The sequence below is a fragment of the Haliaeetus albicilla genome, unplaced genomic scaffold, assembly GCF_947461875.1.
Source record: "Haliaeetus albicilla unplaced genomic scaffold, bHalAlb1.1 scaffold_175, whole genome shotgun sequence".
Taxonomy (NCBI): domain Eukaryota; kingdom Metazoa; phylum Chordata; class Aves; order Accipitriformes; family Accipitridae; genus Haliaeetus; species Haliaeetus albicilla.
In genome coordinates, this window is record NW_027212412.1 from 12,779 (window position 1) to 34,209 (window position 21,431).

Below are 21,431 nucleotides of genomic sequence, written 5' to 3' on the forward strand. Positions count from 1 at the left end.
CCCCCACGTCCCCACATCCCCCCATGACCCCATGACCCCCATGACCCCTGTGACCCCATGACCCTCCCATGACCCCCCTGACCCCTGTGACCCCATGACCCCATGACCCCACGACCCTCCCGTGACCCCCCACGACCCCCGTGACCCCCATAACCCCTCTGCCCCCACCTCCCCCACGTCCCTCTGCCCCCCACATCCCCCCACGTCCCCACATCCCCCCATGACCCCATGACCCCGTGCCCCCCCGCGACCCCGTGACCCCCGCGACCCCGCCCACCGGAGTAGCCGGTGAGGTCCATGGCGCGCAGGTTGGAGGCGCGGATGACGGTGACGGTGAGGCGGCCGGCCGTCGGCAGGTAGCAGAGCGAGAAGTTCACCTCCCCCAGGTCGGCCTTCTCCTGCCGGGTCAGGGGTCAGGGGTCAGCGGGGTCACGGGGCGGGGCGGGGAGGGGTCAGGGTTTGCGGGGGTCAAGGGTTAGAGGGTGGGGCTGGGGGGGCAGGGGTCACGGGGTGGGGGCAGGGGGTCAGGTCAAGGGGCGGGGGGGCAAGTCAGGAGGTCACAAGGGAGGTCAGAGGTCACGGGGCGGGGGTCATGGGTCACGGGGTGGGGGCAGGGGTCAAGTTGGGGGTCACAGGGCGGGGTCGGGATATCACGAGGCAGGTCAGAGGTCACAGGGTGGGGGCAGGGGTCAAGTTGGGGGTCACAGGGCGGGGTCGGGATATCACGAGGCAGGTCAGAGGTCACGGGGCAGGGGGTCATGGGTCACGGGGTGGGGGCAGGGGTCAAGTTGGGGGTCACAGGGCGGGGTCGGGATATCACGAGGCAGGTCAGAGGTCACAGGGTGGGGTCAGGGGTCAAGTTGGGGGTCACAGGGCGGGGTCGGGATATCACGAGGCAGGTCAGAGGTCACGGGGCAGGGGGTCATGGGTCACGGGGTGGGGGCAGGGGTCAAGTTGGGGGTCACAGGGCGGGGTCGGGATATCACGAGGCAGGTCAGAGGTCACGGGGCGGGGGCAGGGGTCAAGTTGGGGGTCACAGGGTGGGGTCGGGATATCACGAGGCAGGTCAGAGGTCACGGGGCGGGGGGTCATGGGACACAGGGTGGGGCCAGGGGGGTCAGGGGTCAAGTTGGGGGTCACAGGGCAGGGTCGGGATATCATGAGGCAGGTCAGAGGTCACACGGTGGGGGCAGGGGTCAAGTTGGGGGTCACAGGGTGGGGTCGGGATATCACGAGGCAGGTCAGAGGTCACAGGGTGGGGGCAGGGGTCAAGTTGGGGGTCACAGGGTGGGGTCGGGATATCACGAGGCAGGTCAGAGGTCACGGGGCGGGGGGTCATGGGACACAGGGTGGGGCCAGGGGGGTCAGGGGTCAAGTTGGGGGTCACAGGGCGGGGTCGGGATATCACGAGGCAGGTCAGAGGTCACAGGGTGGGGTCAGGGGTCAAGTTGGGGGTCACAGGGCGGGGTCGGGATATCACGAGGCAGGTCAGAGGTCACGGGGCGGGGGGTCATGGGTCATGGGGTGGGGGCAGGGGTCAAGTTGGGGGTCACAGGGCAGGGTCGGGATATCATGAGGCAGGTCAGAGGTCACACGGTGGGGTCAGGGGTCAAGTTGGGGGTCACAGGGTGGGGTCGGGATATCACGAGGCAGGTCAGAGGTCACAGGGTGGGGGCAGGGGTCAAGTTGGGGGTCACAGGGTGGGGTCGGGATATCACGAGGCAGGTCAGAGGTCACGGGGCGGGGGGTCATGGGACACAGGGTGGGGCCAGGGGGGTCAGGGGTCAAGTTGGGGGTCACAGGGTGGGGTCGGGATATCACGAGGCAGGTCAGAGGTCACAGGGTGGGGTCAGGGGTCAAGTTGGGGGTCACAGGGCGGGGTCGGGATATCACGAGGCAGGTCAGAGGTCACGGGGCAGGGGGTCATGGGTCACGGGGTGGGGGCAGGGGTCAAGTTGGGGGTCACAGGGCGGGGTCGGGATATCATGAGGCAGGTCAGAGGTCACACGGTGGGGGCAGGGGTCAAGTTGGGGGTCACAGGGTGGGGTCGGGATATCACGAGGCAGGTCAGAGGTCACGGGGTGGGGTCAGGGGTCAAGTTGGGGGTCACAGGGTGGGGTCGGGATATCACGAGGCAGGTCAGAGGTCACGGGGTGGGGGCAGGGGTCAACTTGGGGGTCACAGGGCGGGGTCGGGATATCACGAGGCAGGTCAGAGGTCACGGGGCGGGGGGTCATGGGACACAGGGTGGGGCCAGGGGAGTCAGGGGTCAAGTTGGGGGTCACAGGGTGGGGTTGGGGGTCACAGGGTGGGGTCGGGATATCACGAGGCAGGTCAGAGGTCACAGGGTGGGGTCAGGGGTCAAGTTGGGGATCACAGGGTGGGGTGAGGGGTCAAGTTGGGGGTCACAGGGCGGGGTCGGGATATCACGAGGGAGGTCAGAGGTCACAGGGCGGGGGGTCATGGGACACAGGGTGGGGCCAGGGGGGTCAGGGGTCAAGTTGGGGGTCACAGGGTGGGGTCAGGATATCACGAGGCAGGTCAGAGGTCACACGGTGGGGTCAGGGGTCAAGTTGGGGGTCACAGGGTGGGGTCGGGATATCACGAGGGAGGTCAGAGGTCACAGGGTGGGGGAGTCATGGGTCACAGGGTGGGGTCAGGGGTCAGGTCGGAGGTCACAAGGTGGGGTTGGGGGTCATGGGTCAAGTTGGGGGTCACAGGGCGGGGTCAGGATATCATGAGGCAGGTCAGAGGTCACAGGGTGGGGTCAGGGGTCAGGTCAGGGGTCACAGGGTGGGGTCACAGGTTACAGGGCGGGGTGAGGGTTCAGGTCAGAGGTCACAGAGTGGAGGTCATGGGTCACGGGGGAGGTCATAGGGTCAGAGGTCAAGTCAGAGGTCACAGGACCAGGGTAAGAGGTCACAGGGTGGGGTCGGAGGTCACGGGGGGTCAGGGGTCACAGGGGGGCCAACCCCCCGGGGGAGGGGACCGAACCCTCACCCGGAGTCAAAACCGGGGCCAAAAACCCCAAAACCGCGACCGGGGCCAACGCGGGCGGAAAGCGCAGGCGGCTCCGCCCGTGACCACGCCCGCGACCACGCCCGCAGCCGGCGCGGGGCGGAGCTGCCAAAGCTGCCAGGGCCGGAGCCGCCGATGGCCCTGCAAATTCTCCTCCAAATCCTTCTCCTGCAAATGCACCTGCAAATAATTCTCCTGCAAACAATTCTCCTGCAAATTCTTTCAAATCGTTCTCCTGCAAATGCACCTGCAAATAACTCACCTGCAAATAATTCTCCTGCAAATGCCCCTGCAAATTCTTTTGCAAATCATTCTCCTGCAAACGCACCTGCAACTAATTCTCCTGCAAATCATTCTCCTCCAAATGTCCCTGCAAACTTCCCTGCAAATGCACCTACAAATTCCCCTGCAAATCCTTTTGCAAATCATTTCTCCTGCAAATTCTGCAAATAACTCTCCTGCAAATGTCCCTGAGAATGTCCTCGCAAATGCACCTGCAAATTCTCCTGCAAATGCACCTGCAAATAATTCTCCCGTAAATAATTCCCCTGCAAATTCTTTTGCGAATCATTCTCCTGCAGATAATTCTGCAAATGCACCTGCAAATTCTTTTGCAAATCATTCCCTTGCCAATGCACCTGCAACTAATTCTCCTGCAGATAGTTCTCCTGCAACTTCTTTTGCAAACCACTCCTGCGAATTTTCCTGCAAATAATTCTCCTGCAAACTTCCCTGCAAATAATTCTCCTGCAAATTCTTTTGCAAATCATTCTCCTGCAAATTTTCCTGCAACTAATTCTCCTGCAAATAAATCTCCTGCAAACTGTTTTGCAAACCATTCTCCTGCAAATTCTTTTGCAAATAATTCTCCTGCAAATGCCCCTGCAAACATCCCTGCAAATTCTCCTGCAAATGCACCTGCAAATTCTTTTGCAAATCATTCTCCTGCAAATGCACCTGCAACTAATTCTCCTGCAAATAATTCTGCGACTAATTCTCCTGCAAATTCTTTTGCAAATCATTCTCTTGCAAATTCTGCAAATAATTCTCCTGCAAATCATTCTCCTGCAAATAATTCTCCTGCAAATGCACCTGCAAATTCTTTCGCAAATAATTCTCCTGCAAATCCTTTTGCAAACCATTCTCCTGCAAATTTCCCTGCAAATAATTCTCCTGCAAATGTCCCTGCAAATTCTCCTGCAAATGCACCTGCAAATAACTCACCTGCAAATAATTCTCCTGCAAATAATTCTCCTGCAAATCACTCTCCTCCAAATTCTTTTGCAAATCCTTCTCCTGCAAATTCTGCAAATAATTCTCCTCCAAATTCTTTTGCAAATCATTCTCCTCCAAATGCACCTGCAAATAATCCTGCAACTAATTCTCCTGCAAATTCTTTTGCAAATCATGCTCCTGCAAATTCTGAAATAATTCTCCTCCAAATTCTTTTGCAAATCATTCTCCTGCAAATGCACCTGCAAATAATTCTCCTGCAAATCATTCTCCTGCAAATCATTCTCCTGCAAATAATTCTCCTGCAAATTCTTTTGCAAACCATTCTCCTGCAAATTTTTTTGCAAATAATTCTCCTGCAAACGCCCCTGCAAATAATTCTCCTGCAAATTCTTTTGCGAATCATTCTCCTGCAAATGCACCTGCAAATTCTTTTGCAAATCATTCTCCTGCAAATTCTGCAAATAATTCTCCTCCAAATTCTTTTGCAAATCATTCTCCTGCAAATTCCTCAAATAATTCTCCTGTAAATGCACCTGCAAATTCTTTTGCAAATCATTCTCCTGCAAATTCTGCAAATAATTCTCCTCCAAATCATTCTCCTGCAAATAATTCTCCTGCAAATGCGCCTGCAAATAATTCTCCTGCAACTAATTCTCCTGCAACTAATTCTCCTGCAAATGCACCTGCAAATAGTTCTGCAACTAATTCTGCAGCAAATTCTTTTGCAAATCCTTCTCCTGCAAATTCTGCAAATAATTCTCCTCCAAATTATTTTGCAAATCATTCTCCTGCAAATTCCCCAAATAATTCTCCTGCAAATGCACCTGCAAATTCTTTTGCAAATCCTTCTCCTGCAAATTCTGCAAATAATTCTCCTCCAAATCATTCTCCTGCAAATAATTCTCCTGCAAATGCACCTGCAAATAATTCTCCTGCAAATAATTCTCCTGCAAATGCACCTGCAAATAGTTCTGCAACAAATTCTGCAGCAAATTCTTTTGCAAATCCTTCTCCTGCAAATTCGGCAAATAATTCTCTTCCAAATTCTTTTGCAAATCCTTCTCCTGCAAATGCACCTGCAAATAATTCTCCTGCAAATAATTCTCCTGCAAATTCTTTTGCGAATCATTCTCCTGCAAATGCACCTGCAAATTCTTTTGCAAATAATTCTCCTGCAAATTCTGCAAATAATTCTCCTGCAAATCATTCTCCTGCAAATGTGCCTGCAAATAATTCTCCTGCAACTAATTCTCCTGCAAATAATTCTCCTGCAAATGCACCTGCAAATAGTTCTGCAGCAAATTCTTTTGCAAATCCTTCTCCTGCAAATTCTGCAAATAATTCTCCTCCAAATTCTTTTGCAAATCCTTCTCCTGCAAATTCTGCAAATAAATCTCCTCCAAATCATTCTCCTGCAAATAATTCTCCTGTAAATGCACCTGCAAATAATTCTCCTGCAAATAATGCGCCTGCAAATAATTCTTCTGCAACTAATTCTCCTGCAAATAATTCTCCTGCAAATGCACCTGCAAATAGTTCTGCAACTAATTCTGCAGCAAATTCTTTTGCAAATCATTCTCCTGCAAATTCTGCAAATAATTCTCCTCCAAATTCTTTTGCAAATCCTTCTCCTGCAAATTCTGCAAATAAATCTCCTCCAAATCATTCTCCTGCAAATAATTCTCCTGCAAATGCACCTGCAAATAATTCTCTTGCAAATAATGCACCTGCAAATAATTCTCCTGCAACTAATTCTCCTGGAAATAATTCTCCTGCAAATGCACCTGCAAATAGTTCTGCAACTAATTCTGCAGCAAATTCTTTTGCAAATCCTTCTCCTGCAAATTCGGCAAATAATTCTCCTCCAAATTCTTTTGCAAATCCTTCTCCTGCAAATGCACCTGCAAATAATTCTCCTGCAAATAATTCTCCTGCAAATTCTTTTGCGAATCATTCTCCTGCAAATGCACCTGCAAATTCTTTTGCAAATAATTCTCCTGCAAATTCTGCAAATAATTCTCCTGCAAATCATTCTCCTGCAAATGCGCCTGCAAATAATTCTCCTGCAACTAATTCTCCTGCAACTAATTCTCCTGCAAATGCACCTGCAAATAGTTCTGCAACTAATTCTGCAGCAAATTCTTTTGCAAATCATTCTCCTGCAAATTCTGCAAATAATTCTCCTCCAAATTCTTTTGCAAATCCTTCTCCTGCAAATTCTGCAAATAAATCTCCTCCAAATCATTCTCCTGCAAATAATTCTCCTGCAAATGCACCTGCAAATAGTTCTGCAACTAATTCTGCAGCAAATTCTTTTGCAAATCCTTCTCCTGCAAATTCTGCAAATAAATCTCCTCCAAATCATTCTCCTGCAAATAATTCTCCTGCAAATGCACCTGCAAATAATTCTCCTGCAACTAATTCTCCTGCAAATAATTCTCTGGCAAATGCACCTGCAAATAGTTCTGCAACTAATTCTGCAGCAAATTCTTTTGCAAATCCTTCTCCTGCAAATTCTGCAAATAATTCTCCTGCAAATTCTTTTGCAAATCCTTCTCCTGCAAATTCTGCAAATAATTCTCCTCCAAATTCTTTTGCAAATCCTTCTCCTGCAAATTCTGCAAATAAATCTCCTCCAAATCATTCTCCTGCAACTAATTCTCCTGCAAATGCACCTGCAAATAGTTCTGCAACTAATTCTGCAGCAAATTCTTTTGCAAATCCTTCTCCTGCAAATTCTGCAAATAATTCTCCTCCAAATCATTCTCCTGCAAATAATTCTCCTGCAAATGCACCTGCAAATAATTCTCCTGCAACTAATTCTCCTGCAAATCATTCTCCTGCAAATGCACCTGCAAATAGTTCTGCAACTAATTCTGCAGCAAATTCTTTTGCAAATCCTTCTCCTGCAAATTCTGCAAATAATTCTCCTCCAAATTCTTTTGCAAATCATTCTCCTGCAAATTCTGCAAATAATTCTCCTCCAAATCATTCTCCTGCAAATAATTCTCCTGCAAATGCACCTGCAAATAATTCTCCTGCAACTAATTCTCCTGCAAATAATTCTCCTGCAAATGCACCTGCAAATAGTTCTGCAACTAATTCTGCAGCAAATTCTTTTGCAAATCCTTCTCCTGCAAATTCTGCAAATAATTCTCCTCCAAATTCTTTTGCAAATCCTTCTCCTGCAAATTCTGCAAATAAATCTCCTCCAAATCATTCTCCTGCAAATAATTCTCCTGCAAATGCGCCTGCAAATAATTCTCCTGCAACTAATTCTCCTGCAAATAATTCTCCTGCAAATGCACCTGCAAATAGTTCTGCAACTAATTCTGCAGCAAATTCTTTTGCAAATCCTTCTCCTGCAAATGCACCTGCAAATAATTCTCCTGCAAATAATTCTCCTGCAAATTCTTTTGCAAATCATTCTCCTGCAAATTCTGCAAATAATTCTCCTCCAAATCATTCTCCTGCAAATGCGCCTGCAACTAATTCTCCTGCAACTAATTCTCCTGCAACTAATTCTCCTGCAAATGCACCTGCAAATAGTTCTGCAACTAATTCTGCAGCAAATTCTTTTGCAAATCCTTCTCCTGCAAATTCTGCAAATAATTCTCCTCCAAATTCTTTTGCAAATCCTTCTCCTGCAAATTCTGCAAATAAATCTCCTCCAAATAATTCTCCTCCAAATCATTCTCCTGCAAATGCGCCTGCAAATAATTCTCCTGCAACTAATTCTCCTGCAACTAATTCTCCTGCAAATGCACCTGCAAATAGTTCTGCAACTAATTCTGCAGCAAATTCTTTTGCAAATCCTTCTCCTGCAAATTCTGCAAATAATTCTCCTCCAAATTCTTTTGCAAATCCTTCTCCTGCAAATTCTGCAAATAAATCTCCTCCAAATAATTCTCCTCCAAATCATTCTCCTGCAAATGCGCCTGCAAATAATTCTCCTGCAACTAATTCTCCTGCAACTAATTCTCCTGCAAATGCACCTGCAAATAGTTCTGCAACTAATTCTGCAGCAAATTCTTTTGCAAATCCTTCTCCTGCAAATTCTGCAAATAATTCTCCTCCAAATTCTTTTGCAAATCCTTCTCCTGCAAATTCTGCAAATAATTCTCCTCCAAATTCTTTTGCAAATCCTTCTCCTGCAAATTCTGCAAATAAATCTCCTCCAAATCATTCTCCTGCAACTAATTCTCCTGCAAATGCACCTGCAAATAGTTCTGCAACTAATTCTGCAGCGAATTCTTTTGCAAATCCTTCTCCTGCAAATTCGGCAAATAATTCTCCTCCAAATTGTTTTGCAAATCCTTCTCCTGCAAATTCTGCAAATAAATCTCCTCCGAACGCACCCGCGACAACCCTCCCGCGAATAACCCCCCTGCAAATTTTCCCGCGATCCCTCCCATCCCTCGCCCCCCCCCTCCCCAAATTTCTGTCCGTCCCCCCCCCCGTGTCACTCACCCCGCTGCCCTCCACGATGTCCCTCCAGATGGGGACGTCGGGTCCCCTCTCGGCCGCTTCCAGGAGATTATCCAGCACCACCTGCCCGATCAAATCGTGCCGCGAAAACCGATCGAAATCGTAGACGCTGAAATGCAACCGCCGCGCCGGCAGCTCCCCGAAGGGGACCCCGAAACTAAAAGTTTCGTCGAAAACGGGATTTAAGGTTTTCCGATGCACTTTCGTCTGGAATTTTTTTTTCCGGTCGGGCAAGAGGTAGATTTTGACGTAAGGGTCGGAAAAGCCGTTGGCGTCTTTGGCCGGCAGGTCGAGAGCGCGGAGGACGCGGACGACGAGTTGTTGGGAGCCGTAGGCGTAACGTAAAGCCACGCTCAAGCGGCCGCAGTTTTGGGGGGGGGGTCCCCCCTTTGCCCCCCCCCCCGGCTCCTTTGAATCCCCCCGTTTCGCCCTCGCCGGGCCGGTACAATTCCGGTTGGATTTGGCCCAAGTGCGTCGGGTTTTGGTCGGGTTTGTCGTCGGGGAGGAGGAGGGGGGTGCTGGGAGGGGGAAAAAATGGGGGGGGGGGGGGTGTTGGGGGGGGTCACTCCTTGTCCCCGTGTCACATCCCCCCCCCCGTGTCACTCTGTGCCCCCCCCATGTTCCCCCATCCCCAATTCACCCCCCGTCCCCACAACCCCCCCCATGTCCCCCCCCACCCCATGCCCCCCCCATGTCCCTTGTCCCCATGCTGTCCCCATCCTGTGCCCCCCCCATCCCCTTGTCACCCCCCCATCCCCATGTCACCCCCCCCATGTCCCCCCCCACGTCCCCTGTCCCCATCTGTCCCCCCTGTCCCCATGTCCCCCCATCCCCACGTCCCCCCCTACCCCATGTCCCCCTCATGTCCCCTGTCCCCATCCCCATGACCCCCCCATCCCATGTCCCCCAATGTCCCCCCCATCCCCACGTCTCCCCCTTGTCCCCATCCCATGTCCCCCCCCACCCCATGTCCCCCCCATGTCCCCTGTCCCCATCCTGTGCCCCCCCATCCCCACGTCCCCCCCATCCCATGTCCCCCCATGTCACCCCCCCCTGTCCCTTGTCCCCATCCCATGTCCCCCCCCACCCCACGTCCCCCCCCACCCCATGCCCCCCCCATGTCCCCCCATCCCCATGTCACCCCCCCCATCTCCCCCCCATGTCCCCTGTCCCCATCCTGTGCCCCCCCATCCCCACGTCCCCCCCACCCCATGTCCCCCCCATGTCCCCTGTCCCCATGTCACCCCCCCCATCTCCCCCCCATGTCCCCTGTCCCCATCCTGTGCCCCCCCATCCCCACGTCCCCCCCACCCCATGTCCCCCCCCATGTCCCCTGTCCCCATCCCGTGTCCCACCCCCCCCCATGTCCCCCCCCCATGTCCCCTGGCCCCATCCCATGTCCCCCAATCCCCACGTCCCCCCCATGTCCCCTGTCCCCATCCCCACGTCCCCCCCACCCCATGTCCCCCCCCATGTCCCTTGTCCCCATCCCATGTCCCCCCCCCCATGTCCCCTGGCCCCATCCCATGTCCCCCCCATGTCCCCCCGTGCCCCCCCCCACGTCCCCCCCATGTCCCCTGTCCCCATCCCCACATCCCCCCCACCCCATGTCCCCCCACGCCCCCCCCCAGTCCCCATTCCCCCCCCCCAGTCCCTACCTGCTGGCCAGCCCGACCACATGCTGCTGGGAGGGGGCACTGGGCAGACTCCCAGTCCCCGTCCCGTCCCCCCCCAGTTCAGGGGGACCCTGGGGGGGCACCTGGGGGGTCCCTTGAAGCTGGGGGGGCCCAAGCGCCCGCCCCCCCCCCTTCAGGACAAGGCCCCATGTCCAGGTAACAGCGCTCGGGGGGGGGTTCGGGCCCCGGCTCCCCTCGCTCGCTTAGGGGGTCCCCGAAAGCAACCCCTCCACTTTGGGGGGGTTCCTTTCGGGGGGGGGCCCCCGGCCCCCCCTTATGGCGCCAGGGGACCCAGCAGAGTTTCCAGGAGACGAAGAGCGAGACCCCCAGGAGCACGATGCCGCAGAAGGTGACGATGACGGAGAGCAGGCTGACGGACACCTCTGGGGGGGGGGGGGACACAAAAAAAAAAGGGGGGGGGGCACCAATGGTGGGAGGGGGTAAAACTTCGGGGGGGGACCCCAAAACCTGAGGGGGAGGGGGCTAAAACCCACCCCAGGGACCCAGCACCCTCTTGGGGTCCCACCATGTTCTTGGGGGCCCTGGCACCCGCCTGGGGGGCCCCACCACCCACCTGGGGGTCCCCAAAACCCACCCGAGGGACCCAGCACCCTCCTGGGGTCAGCAGCACCCTCTTGGGGTCCCACCATGTTCTTGGGGGTCCTCAAAACCTTCCTGGGCTCCCCACCACCCACCTGGGGGTCCCCAAAACCCACCCGAGGGACCCAGCAACCCCTTGGGGGTCCCTGTCACCCACCTGGGGGTCCCTAAAACCCTCCTGGGGTCCCTAAAACCCTCTTGGGGTCCCTGTCACCTTCCTGGGGGGTCCCTAAAACCCACCTGAGGCACCCAACACCCTTCTGGGGTCCCACCACCCACCTGGGGTCCCCATCATCCTGCTGGGGGTCCCCAAAACCCACCCGAGGGACCCAGCACCCTCCTGGGGTCACCAGCACCCTCTTGGGGTCCCACCATGTTCTTGGGGGCCCTGGCACCCACCTGGGGGGCCCTAAAACCCTCCTGGGGGTCCCCAAAACCCACCCGAGGGACCCAGCAACCTCTTGGGGGTCCCTAAAACCCTCTTGGGGTCCCTGTCACCTTCCTGGGGGGTCCCTAAAACCCACCTGAGGCACCCAACACCCTTCTGGGGTCCCCTCACCCACCTGGGGTCCCCATCATCCTCCTGGGGGTCCCCAAAACCCACCCGAGGGACCCAGCACCCTCCCGGGGTCACCAGCACCCTCTTGGGGTCCCACCATGTTCTTGGGGGCCCTGGCACCCGCCTGGGGGGCCCCAAAACCCTCCTGGGGGTCCCCAAAACCCTCTTGGGGGGCCCTAAAACCTTCCTGGGGGTCCCCAAAACCTTCCTGGCGTCCCCACCACCCACCTGGGGGTCCCCAAAACCCACACGAGGGACCCAGCACCCTCCCAGGGTCCCACCATGTTTTTGGGGTCCCTGTCACCCACCTGGGGGTCCCTAAAACACTCCTGGGGGTCCCTCAAACCCACCTGAGGCACCCAACACCCTTTTGGGGTCCCACCACCCTCCTGGGGGTCCCCAAAACCCACCCGAGGGACCCAGCACCCTCCTGGGGTCAGCAGCACCCTCTTGGGGTCCCACCATCTTCTTGGGGGCCCTGGCACCCTCCTGGGGGGGTCTCTAAAACTCTCCTGGGGGTCCCTGGCACCCTCTTGGGGGGCCCTAAAACCCTCCTGGGGGTCCCCAAAACCCACCTAAGGGACCCAGCACCCTCCTGGGGTCCCCAGCACCCTCTTGGGGGTCCCTAAAACACACTTGGGGTCCCCAGCACCCTCTTGGGGTCCATAAAACCCTGCTGGGGGGGTCCCTAAAACCCACCTGAGGCACCCAACACCCTTTTGGGGTCCCACCACCCACCTGGGGTCCCCATCATCCTCCTGGGGGTCCCCAAAACCCACCCGAAGGATCCAGCACCCTCTTGGGGTCCCCAGCACCCTCCTGGGGTCCCTGTCACCCTCTTGGGGTCCCTAAAACCCTCCTGGGGGTCCCCCAAACCCGCTGGAGGGACCCAGCACCCTCCTGGGGTCCCACCACCCTCCTGGGGGTCCCTAAAACCCTCCTGGGGGGTCCCTAAAACCCGAGGCACCCAACACCCTTCTGGGGTCCCCTCACCCACTTGGGGTCCCCATCATCCTCCTGGGGGTCCCCAAAACCCTCCTGGGGTCCCCACCACCCACCTGAGGGTCCCCAAAACCCACCCGAGGGTCCCACCACCCCCCTGGGGGTCCCCAAATGTGGGACATGGGTGCCCCATCACCCTCCTGGACTCCCTGCCCCCCCCTCAGCCCCCCCAAATCGGGGGGGGGGCGCGACACCATCCCACAGCGGGGGGGGGGGGGGGCTGTTCTCTAGGGGGGGTGTCCCATTCCATGGGGGTCCCGTCCCTGGGGGGGGCCCCATGACTTTTGGGGGGTGCCATCCTTGGGGGGGTCCCATCCCTTGGTGGGGGGGGGTCCCATGCCTTTGGAGGGTCCCATTCCTTGGGGGTCTCCTGTCCCTGGGGGGGTCCCATCTCTTGGGGGGGGGTCCCATGCCTTTGGGTGGTCCTGTCATTGGGGGTGTCCTGTCCCTGGGGGGGTCCCATGCCTTTGGGGGGGGTCCCATCCCTTTGGGGGGGGGTCCCATGCCTTTTGGGGTGTCCCATCCCTTTGGGGGTGTCCTCTCCCTTGGGGGGGGGGCCCATGCCTTGGTGGGGGGGTCCCATCCCTTTTGGGGGGTCCCATCCCTTTGGGGGGGTCCTATCCTTTGGGGGGGGTCCCATCCCTTTTGGGGGTGTCCCATCCCTTTGGGGGTGTCCCTCCCTTGGGGGGGTCCCATCCTTGGGGGGGTCCCATGCCTTGGGGGGGGTCCCGTGCCTTTTGGGGTGTCCCATCCCTTGGGGGGGTCCCATGCCTTTTGGGGGGGTCCCATCCCTTTGGGGGGGTCCCATGCCTTGGGAGGTCCCATCCCTTGGGGGGGTGTCCTATCCCTTGGGGGGGGTCCCATCCCTTGGGGGGGGATCCCATGCCTTTGGGGGGGTCCCATCCTTGGGAGGTCCCATCCCTTGGGGGGGTCCCATGCCTTTGGGGGGGTCCCATCCTTGGGGGGGTCCCATGCCTTGGGGGGGGGTCCTGTGCCTTTTGGGGTGTCCTATCCCTTTGGGCGTGTCCCATCCCTTGGGGGGTCCCATCCTTGGGGGGGTCCCATGCCTTGGGGGGGGGGTCCCATCCCTTGGGGGGGGTCCCATCCCTTTGGGGGGGTTCCCATGCCTTGGGGGGGGGTCCCATCCCTTTGGGGGGGTCCCATCCCTTGGGGGGGGGGGTCCCATGCCTTTTGGGGGGGTTCCCATGCCTTGCAGGGGGTCCCATCCCTTGGGTGGGGTCCCATGCCTTTGGGGGGGGTCACATCCCTTTGGGGGGCTTCCATCCCTTGGGGGGGTCCCATGCCTTGGGGGGGGGGTTCCCATGCCTTGGGGGGGGTCCCATCCCTTGGGTGGGGTCCCATGCCTTGGGGGGGGGTCCCATGCCTTTGGGGGGGGTCCCATCCCTTTGGGGGGGTCCCATGCCTTGGGAGGTCCCATCCCTTTGGGGGTGTCCCATCCCTTGGGGGGGGGGTCCCATCCCTTGGGGGGGGTCCCATGCCTTTTGGGGTGTCCCATCCCTTTGGGGGTGTCCCATCCCTTGGGGGGGGGTCCCATCCCTTGGGGGGGGGGTCCCATGCCTTTAGGGGTGTCCCATCCCTTGGGGGGGTCCCATGCCTTGGGAGGTCCCATCCCTTTGGGGGGGGTCCCATCCCTTGGGGGGGGTCCCATGCCTTTTGGGGGGGTCCCATCCTTTTGGGGGGGGTCCCATCCCTTGGGGGGGGGGTCCCATCCCTTTTGGGGGGGGGGTTCGGGTGCTGACCGGCGTCGGAGGGCCGGGGGTGGCCGCGGTGGCGCAGGAGGTCGGTGAACTCGAGGCACTTGTCGTGGGGGGGGCGGGCGCGGGGGGCGAAGCAGAGCTCTTGCACCAGGCGCAGGGCGCTGCGGCACACGTCCTCCTCGTAGTCCCCCGACATGGCCGCCTGCGCACCAGCGGAGCCCCCTCGCACGCTCGCCTCGCACGCCCGGGGACGGCGGGCCGCGGGGGGGTCGGGAACGCGTCGAGGCCGGCGACGGGGCACGCGCTCGTGCACCGGAGGGAGCGCGCGGGTGTCGCCAGCGCGACGGTGAACGGGGCTCACGCTCGCGGCTGCGCAGGCGCTCGTGCTCACGAGGGTGAGCGGGGGTGCGAACGCGCGTGTGCTCGCGGTAGCGCACGTGCTTGTGCTCACGAGGGTGAGCGGGGGTGCAAACGCGCGTGTGCTCGCGGTAGCGCACGTGCTTGTGCTCACGAGCGTGCGCAGGGGTGTGAACACTCGTGTGCTCATGACAGTGCACGTGCTTGTGCTCACGAGGGTGAGCAGGGGTGTGAATGCACATGTGCTCGCGATAGCGCACGTGCTTGTGCTCACGAGGGTGAGCGGGGGTGCAAATGCGCGTGTGCTCGCGGTAGCGCACGTGCTTGTGCTCACGAGCGTGCGCAGGGGTGTGAACACTCGTGTGCTCATGACAGTGCACGTGCTTGTGCTCACGAGGGTGAGCAGGGGTGTGAATGCACGTGTGCTCGCGATAGTGCACGTGCTTGTGCTCACGAGGGTGAGCGGGGGTGCAAACGCGCGTGTGCTCGCGGTAGCGCACGTGCTTGTGCTCACGAGGGTGAGCGGGGGTGCGAACGCGCGTGTGCTCGCGGTAGCGCACGTGCTTGTGCTCACGAGGGTGAGCGGGGGTGCGAACGCGCGTGTGCTCGCGGTAGCGCACGTGCTTGTGCTCACGAGGGTGAGCGGGGGTGCGAACGCGCGTGTGCTCGCGGTAGCGCACGTGCTTGTGCTCACGAGGGTGAGCGGGGGTGCGAACGCGCGTGTGCTCGCGGTAGCGCACGTGCTTGTGCTCACGAGGGTGAGCGGGGGTGCGAACGCGCGTGTGCTCGCGGTAGCGCACGTGCTTGTGCTCACGAGGGTGAGCGGGGGTGCGAACGCGCGTGTGCTCGCGGTAGCGCACGTGCTTGTGCTCACGAGGGTGAGCGGGGGTGCGAACGCGCGTGTGCTCGCGGTAGCGCACGTGCTTGTGCTCACGAGGGTGAGCGGGGGTGCGAACGCGCGTGTGCTCGCGGTAGCGCACGTGCTTGTGCTCACGAGCGTGCGCAGGGGTGTGAACACTCGTGTGCTCATGACAGTGCACGTGCTTGTGCTCACGAGGGTGAGCGGGGGTGCGAATGCACGTGTGCTCGCGATAGCGCACGTGCTTGTGCTCACAAGTGTTCATGGGGTTGTGAACGCGCTTATGCTGGTGATTGTGCACGTGCTTGTGCTCACGAGGGTTAGCAGGGTTGTGAACATGTGTGCGCTTGCGATAGCACACGTGCTTGTGCTCACAAGTGTGAGCAGGGTTGTGAACACATGTGCTCATGACAGTGCACATGCTTGTGCTCACAAGGGTAAGCAGGGTTGTGAACGTGCTTATGCTGGTGATAGTGCACATGCTTGTGCTCACGAGCACGAGCAGGGTTGTGAACATGCACGTGCTCGTGATAGTGCACATGCTTGTGCTCATGAGTGTGCACAGGGTTGTGAACATGTGTGTGCTCATGATAGTGCATGTGCTTGTGCTCATGAGGGTGAGCAGGGTTGTGAACACGTGTGCTCGTGATAGCACACGTGCTTGTGCTCATGAGTGTGCACGGGGGTGTGAAGATGCTTATGCTGGTGACTGTGCACGTGCTTGTGCTCACAAGTGTGAGCAGGGGTGTGAACTTGTGTGTGCTTGTGATAGTGCACATGCTTGTGCTCACGAGTGTGAGCAGGGTTGTGAACATGTGTGTGCTCGTGATAGTGCACGTGCTTGTGCTCATGAGGGTGAGCAGGGTTGTGAACATGCATGTGCTCACGACAGTGCACGTGCTTGTGCTCACAAGCATGCATATGCTCGTCAACTTGAATATGCTTGTGATTGTGCATATGCTTGTGCTCAGGAGCGTGCGCAGGGTCCCGAGTGCGACTGTGAACGTGCACGTGCTCAGGATCATGCACTATTGGGCTCACGAGCGTGCGCGGGATAGTGAATGTGCACATCCTCATGGTTGTGTACGTGCTTGTGCTCAGGAGCGTGTGCGGGGGTGTGAACGTGCATGTGCTCGCAATAGTGCACATGCTTGTGCTCACGAGTGTGAGCAGGGTTGTGAACACGTGTGCTCGTGATAGTGTACGTGCTTGTGCTCACGAGCGTGCGTATGCTCACGAACGTGCGTATGCTCGTGCTTGTGCTCACGAGTGTATGCAGGGTTGCGAGTGTGATTGTGAATGTGCACACGCTCAGCATCGTGCGTTATTGGGCTCACGAGCGTGCGCGGGATTGAGAACGTGCACATGCTCACGATTGTGTACGTGCTTGTGCTCAGGAGCATGCACAGGGGTGTGAACATGCTTATGCTGGTGATAGTGCACATGCATGTGCTCACGAGTGTGCATGGGGTTGTGCACGCGCTTGTGCTCATGAGTGTGAGCAGGGTTGTGAACGCACGCATGCTTGCAACAGTGCACGTGCTTGCGCTCACGAGTGTGAGCAGGGTTGTGAACATGCGTGTGGTCGTGATAGTGCGCGTGCTCGTGTTCACGAGTGTGAGCAGGGTTGTGAACATGCGCGTGCTCGCGATAGCGCACGTCCTTGTGCTCACAAGCGTAAGTATGCTCATGAACACGCGTATGCTCGTGATTGTGCATGTGCTTGTGCTCACGAGTGTCCGTGGGGTTGTGAACGTGCATATGCTCATGATTGTGCATGTGCTTGTGGTCATGAGCATGTGTGGGGTCACAAGTGTGATTGTGAACGTGCACGTGATCATGCGCCATTATGCTCAGAAGTGTGCGTGGGGTTTGTGAACATGTGTGTGGTCATGATTGTGCACATGCTTGTGCTCATGAGTGTGATTGTGAACTTGCACGCGCTCATGATTGTGCACAATTGTGCTCAAAAGTGTGCATGGGGTTGTGAACGTGCACGTACTTGTGACAGCGCATGTGCTTGTGCTCACAAGCGTGTGCGGGGTCATGGGTGTGATTGTGAATGTGCATGTGCTCATGGTAGTGCACATGCTTGTGCTCACAAGTGTGTGTGGGGTTGTGATCGTGAATCTGCTTATGCTTGTGATTGTGCACAATCGTACTCACGGGTGTGCATGGGCTTATGAGTGTGATTGTGCACGTGCTTGTGCCCAATTATGCTCACGAGTGTGCGTGGGGTGAGTGTGATGGTGCTTGTGCTAGTGCACAGGGTTCGGATAGTGCATCGGGTCATGCTTGTGATTGTGCACATGCTTGTGCTCGCAATTGTGCACAGTTGTGCTTGCGCACTTAATTGGGCTCGTAATTGTGCACATGCTTGTGCTCATGAGCGTGCACGAGGTTGTGCTCATGAGTGTGCACACACCTGCGCTCCTGAGCGCACACGCTTGCGCTCACGAGCGTGCGCAGGGCTGTGAGCGTGCAGGGGGTTGTGCTCACAAGTGTGCACACGCTCGTGCCAGCGCAGCGCTTATGCTCACAAGCGTGCTCACGCAGCACTGCGCGCGTGCAAACCCAACCGCCCACGTCCCCCTGCTCACAACCGCCCCCCCCTACCACGCGGACACCCCCCCCCGCCTCGTGCGACAGCCATGCACACCCTCTCCCCCCCTCCCGAGCCCTCGTGCGAGCCCTCGTGCGACGGCATCACCTGCTGGGCGGCTCCTCGGCGGGGCTTTTTGGGGGGGGGGGTCAGCGGTGCCCGGGGGGGGGCACGTGTGCAAGGCGGGGGCCAGACTGGGCCATGCGGCACGAGGGCCGTGAGCTCACGAGCGGCGGAGGGGGGGTGTCCCTCGTGCGACGGCGACCTGTGGGAAGAGACGTGTTTTGGGGGGGGGGGGAGTGTGTGTGGGGGGCAGACGCCTGGGTGTGCTCCCCCCCCCCCAGCCCCCTCGTGCGATGCACGAGAGGTGTGAACGCCACCCCCTCCCCCTCGCACGCTCGTCGTGCCACCCCCGCGCACGGCTGCCGCGGCCGCCTCCGCACAGCGTCGCACGAGGGAAACCCGCGGGGGGGGGGGATGACCCAGGCCTTCTGGAGAGCCCCCCCCCAGCTCTCGTGCGAGGGGGGGTTTCACCATCCCCTGCACAGCAAGGGGGCTGCCCCCAAGTGTATCCACACCCAGGGACCCCCAGCCCCACAAGTGCCCCTCCCAAGACCCACAACTACCCCCCAGCCCCACAACTGCCCCCTCTAGACCCACAATTGCCCCCCCCCAGCCCCACAACTGCCCCCCACGACCCCCACAGCTGCCCCCCAGCCCCACAGCTGCCCCCCCCAGCCCCACAACTGACCCCCCAGGCCCACAACTGACCCCCACGACACCCACAGCTGCCCCCAGCCCCACAACTGCCCCCCACGACCCCCACAACTGCCCCCCCAGCCCCACAACTGACCCCCACGGCCCCCACAGCTGCCCCCCAGCCCCACAACTGCCCCCCACGACCCCCACAACTGCCCCCCCAGCCCCACAACTGCCCCCACGACACCCACAGCTGACCCCTCCAGCCCCACAACTGAACCCCCAGCCCCACAACTGCCCCCCCCCAGCCCCACAACTGCCCCCCACGACACCCACAGCTGCCCCCCCAAGCCCCACAACTGACCCCCACGACACCCACAGCTGCCCCCCCAGCCCCACAGCTGCCCCCCCCAGCCCCACAGCTGCATTCCGGCCCCACAACTGACCCCCCCAGCCCCACAACTGCCCCCCACGACCCCCACAGCTGCCCCCCCCAGCCCCACAACTGCCCCTCTCCAAGGTTGACAATTGCCCCCAGCCCCCCCAGAACTGCCCCTTCCCCCAGCACAGGGCAACCCCCTTCCCCCCAGATCTGCCCCTGCACCCCCAAATCTGCCCCCCCCCCCAGGACAGTGCCCCCCCTCCCTGCTTTACAGCCCCCCCCATATCCACCTCTGCACCCCCAGATCTGCCCCACTGAAGGGGGAACCCCCCCCCAAACCTGCCCCCCTCCCCGACATTACAGCCCCCCCCCCAGCTCTGCCCCACTGCAAAGGCCCTGCTCCCCCCCAGTCCTGCACCCCAAAAACCTGCCCTACAGACTTGCCCCCCCCACATCTGCCCCCCATGAACCGGCCCCTCATTCCTGTACCCCAAATCCACCCCCACAAACCTGCCCCCCCAAACCAGCCCCCACATAAACCTGCCCCTCAGTCCTGTACCCCAAAACCTGCCCCACACACCTGCCCCCCAAACCAGCCCCCCAAAACCTGCCCCTCATTCCTGTACCCCAAAACCAGCCCCCCCAAACCAGCCCCACAATTCTGCCCCCCCAAACCAGCCCCACAGACCTGCCCCCAAACCTGTCCCACATAAACCTGCCCCACATTCCCGTACCCCCAAAACAGCCCCCCCAAAACAGCCCCCCAATACTTGCCCCACATTTTCCCCCTCTCAGCCCTGTACCCCCAAACCAGCCCCCCCAGACCTGCCCCTCATTCCTGCCCCCCCAAAACCTGCCCCCCAGACCTGCCCCCCCAAACCAGCCCCCCAATAATTGCCTCTCCCAGCCCTGTACCCCCAAACCTGCCCCACAGACCTGCCCCCCAAACCAGCCCCTCATTCCTGTACCCCAAAACCAGCCCCTCCAAACCAGCCCCCCAATACTTGCCCCACATTTTCCCCCTCTCAGCCCTGTACCCCCAACCAGCCCCCCCAGACCTGCCCCCCAGCCCTGTACCCCCAAACCTGCCCCACAGACCTGCCCCCCCAAATCTGTCCCACATAAACCTGCCCCTCATTCCTGCACCCCCAAACCTGCCCCCCATAGACCGGCCTCTCAGTCCTGTACCCCAAAACCTGCCCCACAGATCTGGTACCCCAAACCTGCCCCCCCCAAATTGCCCCACATATGTACCCCTCCCAGCCCTGTACCCCCAAACCAGCCCCCCCAAACCAGCCCCCCATACACCTGCCCCTCATTCCTGCCCCCCCCAAAACCAGCCCCACAGACCTGCCCCCCCAAACCAGCCCCACATAAACCTGCCCCACATTCCTGTACCCCCAAACCTGCCCCACAGACCTGCCCCCCCAAACCAGCCCCCCAAAACCTGCCCCTCATTCCTGTACCCCAAAACCAGCCTCCCCAAACCAGCCCCCCGATACTTGCCCCACATTTCCCCCCTCTCAGCCCTGTACCCCCAACCAGCCCCCCCCAGACCTGCCCCTCAGTCCTGTACCCCAAAACCTGCCCCACAGATCTGGTACCCCAAACCTGCCCCCCAAAAATTGCCCCACATACGTACCCCTCCCAGCCCTGTACCCCCAAACCAGCCCCACATAAACCTGCCCCTCAGTCCTGTACCCCAAAACCTGCCCCACAGACCTGCCCCCCCAAAACCAGCCCCCCCAAACCAGCCCCACAATTCTGCCCCCCCAAACCAGCCCCACAGACCTGCCCCCCCAAACCAGCCCCTCATTCCCGTACCCCAAAACCAGCCCCCCCAAACCAGCCCCCCGATACTTGCCCCACATTTTCCCCCTCTCAGCCCTGTACCCCCAAACCAGCCCCCCCAGACCTGCCCCTCATTCCTGTACCCCCAAACCAGCCCCCCCAAACCAGCCCCCCAAAACCTGCCCCTCATTCCTGTACCCCCAAACCAGCCCCCCCAAACCAGCCCCACATAAACCTGCCCCTCATTCCTGCCCCCCCAAACCAGCCCCCCAATACTTGCCCCACATTTTCCCCCTCTCAGCCCTGTACCCCCAAACCAGCCCCCCCCAGACCTGCCCCTCATTCCTGTACCCCCAAACCAGCCCCCCCAAACCAGCCCCCCAAAACCTGCCCCTCATTCCTGTACCCCCAACCAGCCCCCCCCAAACCAGCCCCCCAAAACCT

At 58.9% G+C, this 21,431-nt stretch overlaps 1 protein-coding gene across 1 annotated transcript in view; it reads right to left on the reverse strand.

Moving 5' to 3' along the window:
• Positions 1–21,431, reverse strand: part of SYT3 (synaptotagmin 3) — a 32,970-nt gene that overhangs the window by 10,799 nt on the left and 740 nt on the right. The window contains 7 exon segments of the mRNA XM_069777772.1: positions 278–398; positions 8,725–9,108; positions 9,110–9,260; positions 10,401–10,543; positions 10,545–10,801; positions 14,340–14,499; positions 18,224–18,380. Of these exon segments, the coding sequence (XP_069633873.1) occupies positions 278–398; positions 8,725–9,108; positions 9,110–9,260; positions 10,401–10,543; positions 10,545–10,801; positions 14,340–14,493 (1,210 nt within the window). The 5' untranslated portion in view covers positions 14,494–14,499; positions 18,224–18,380.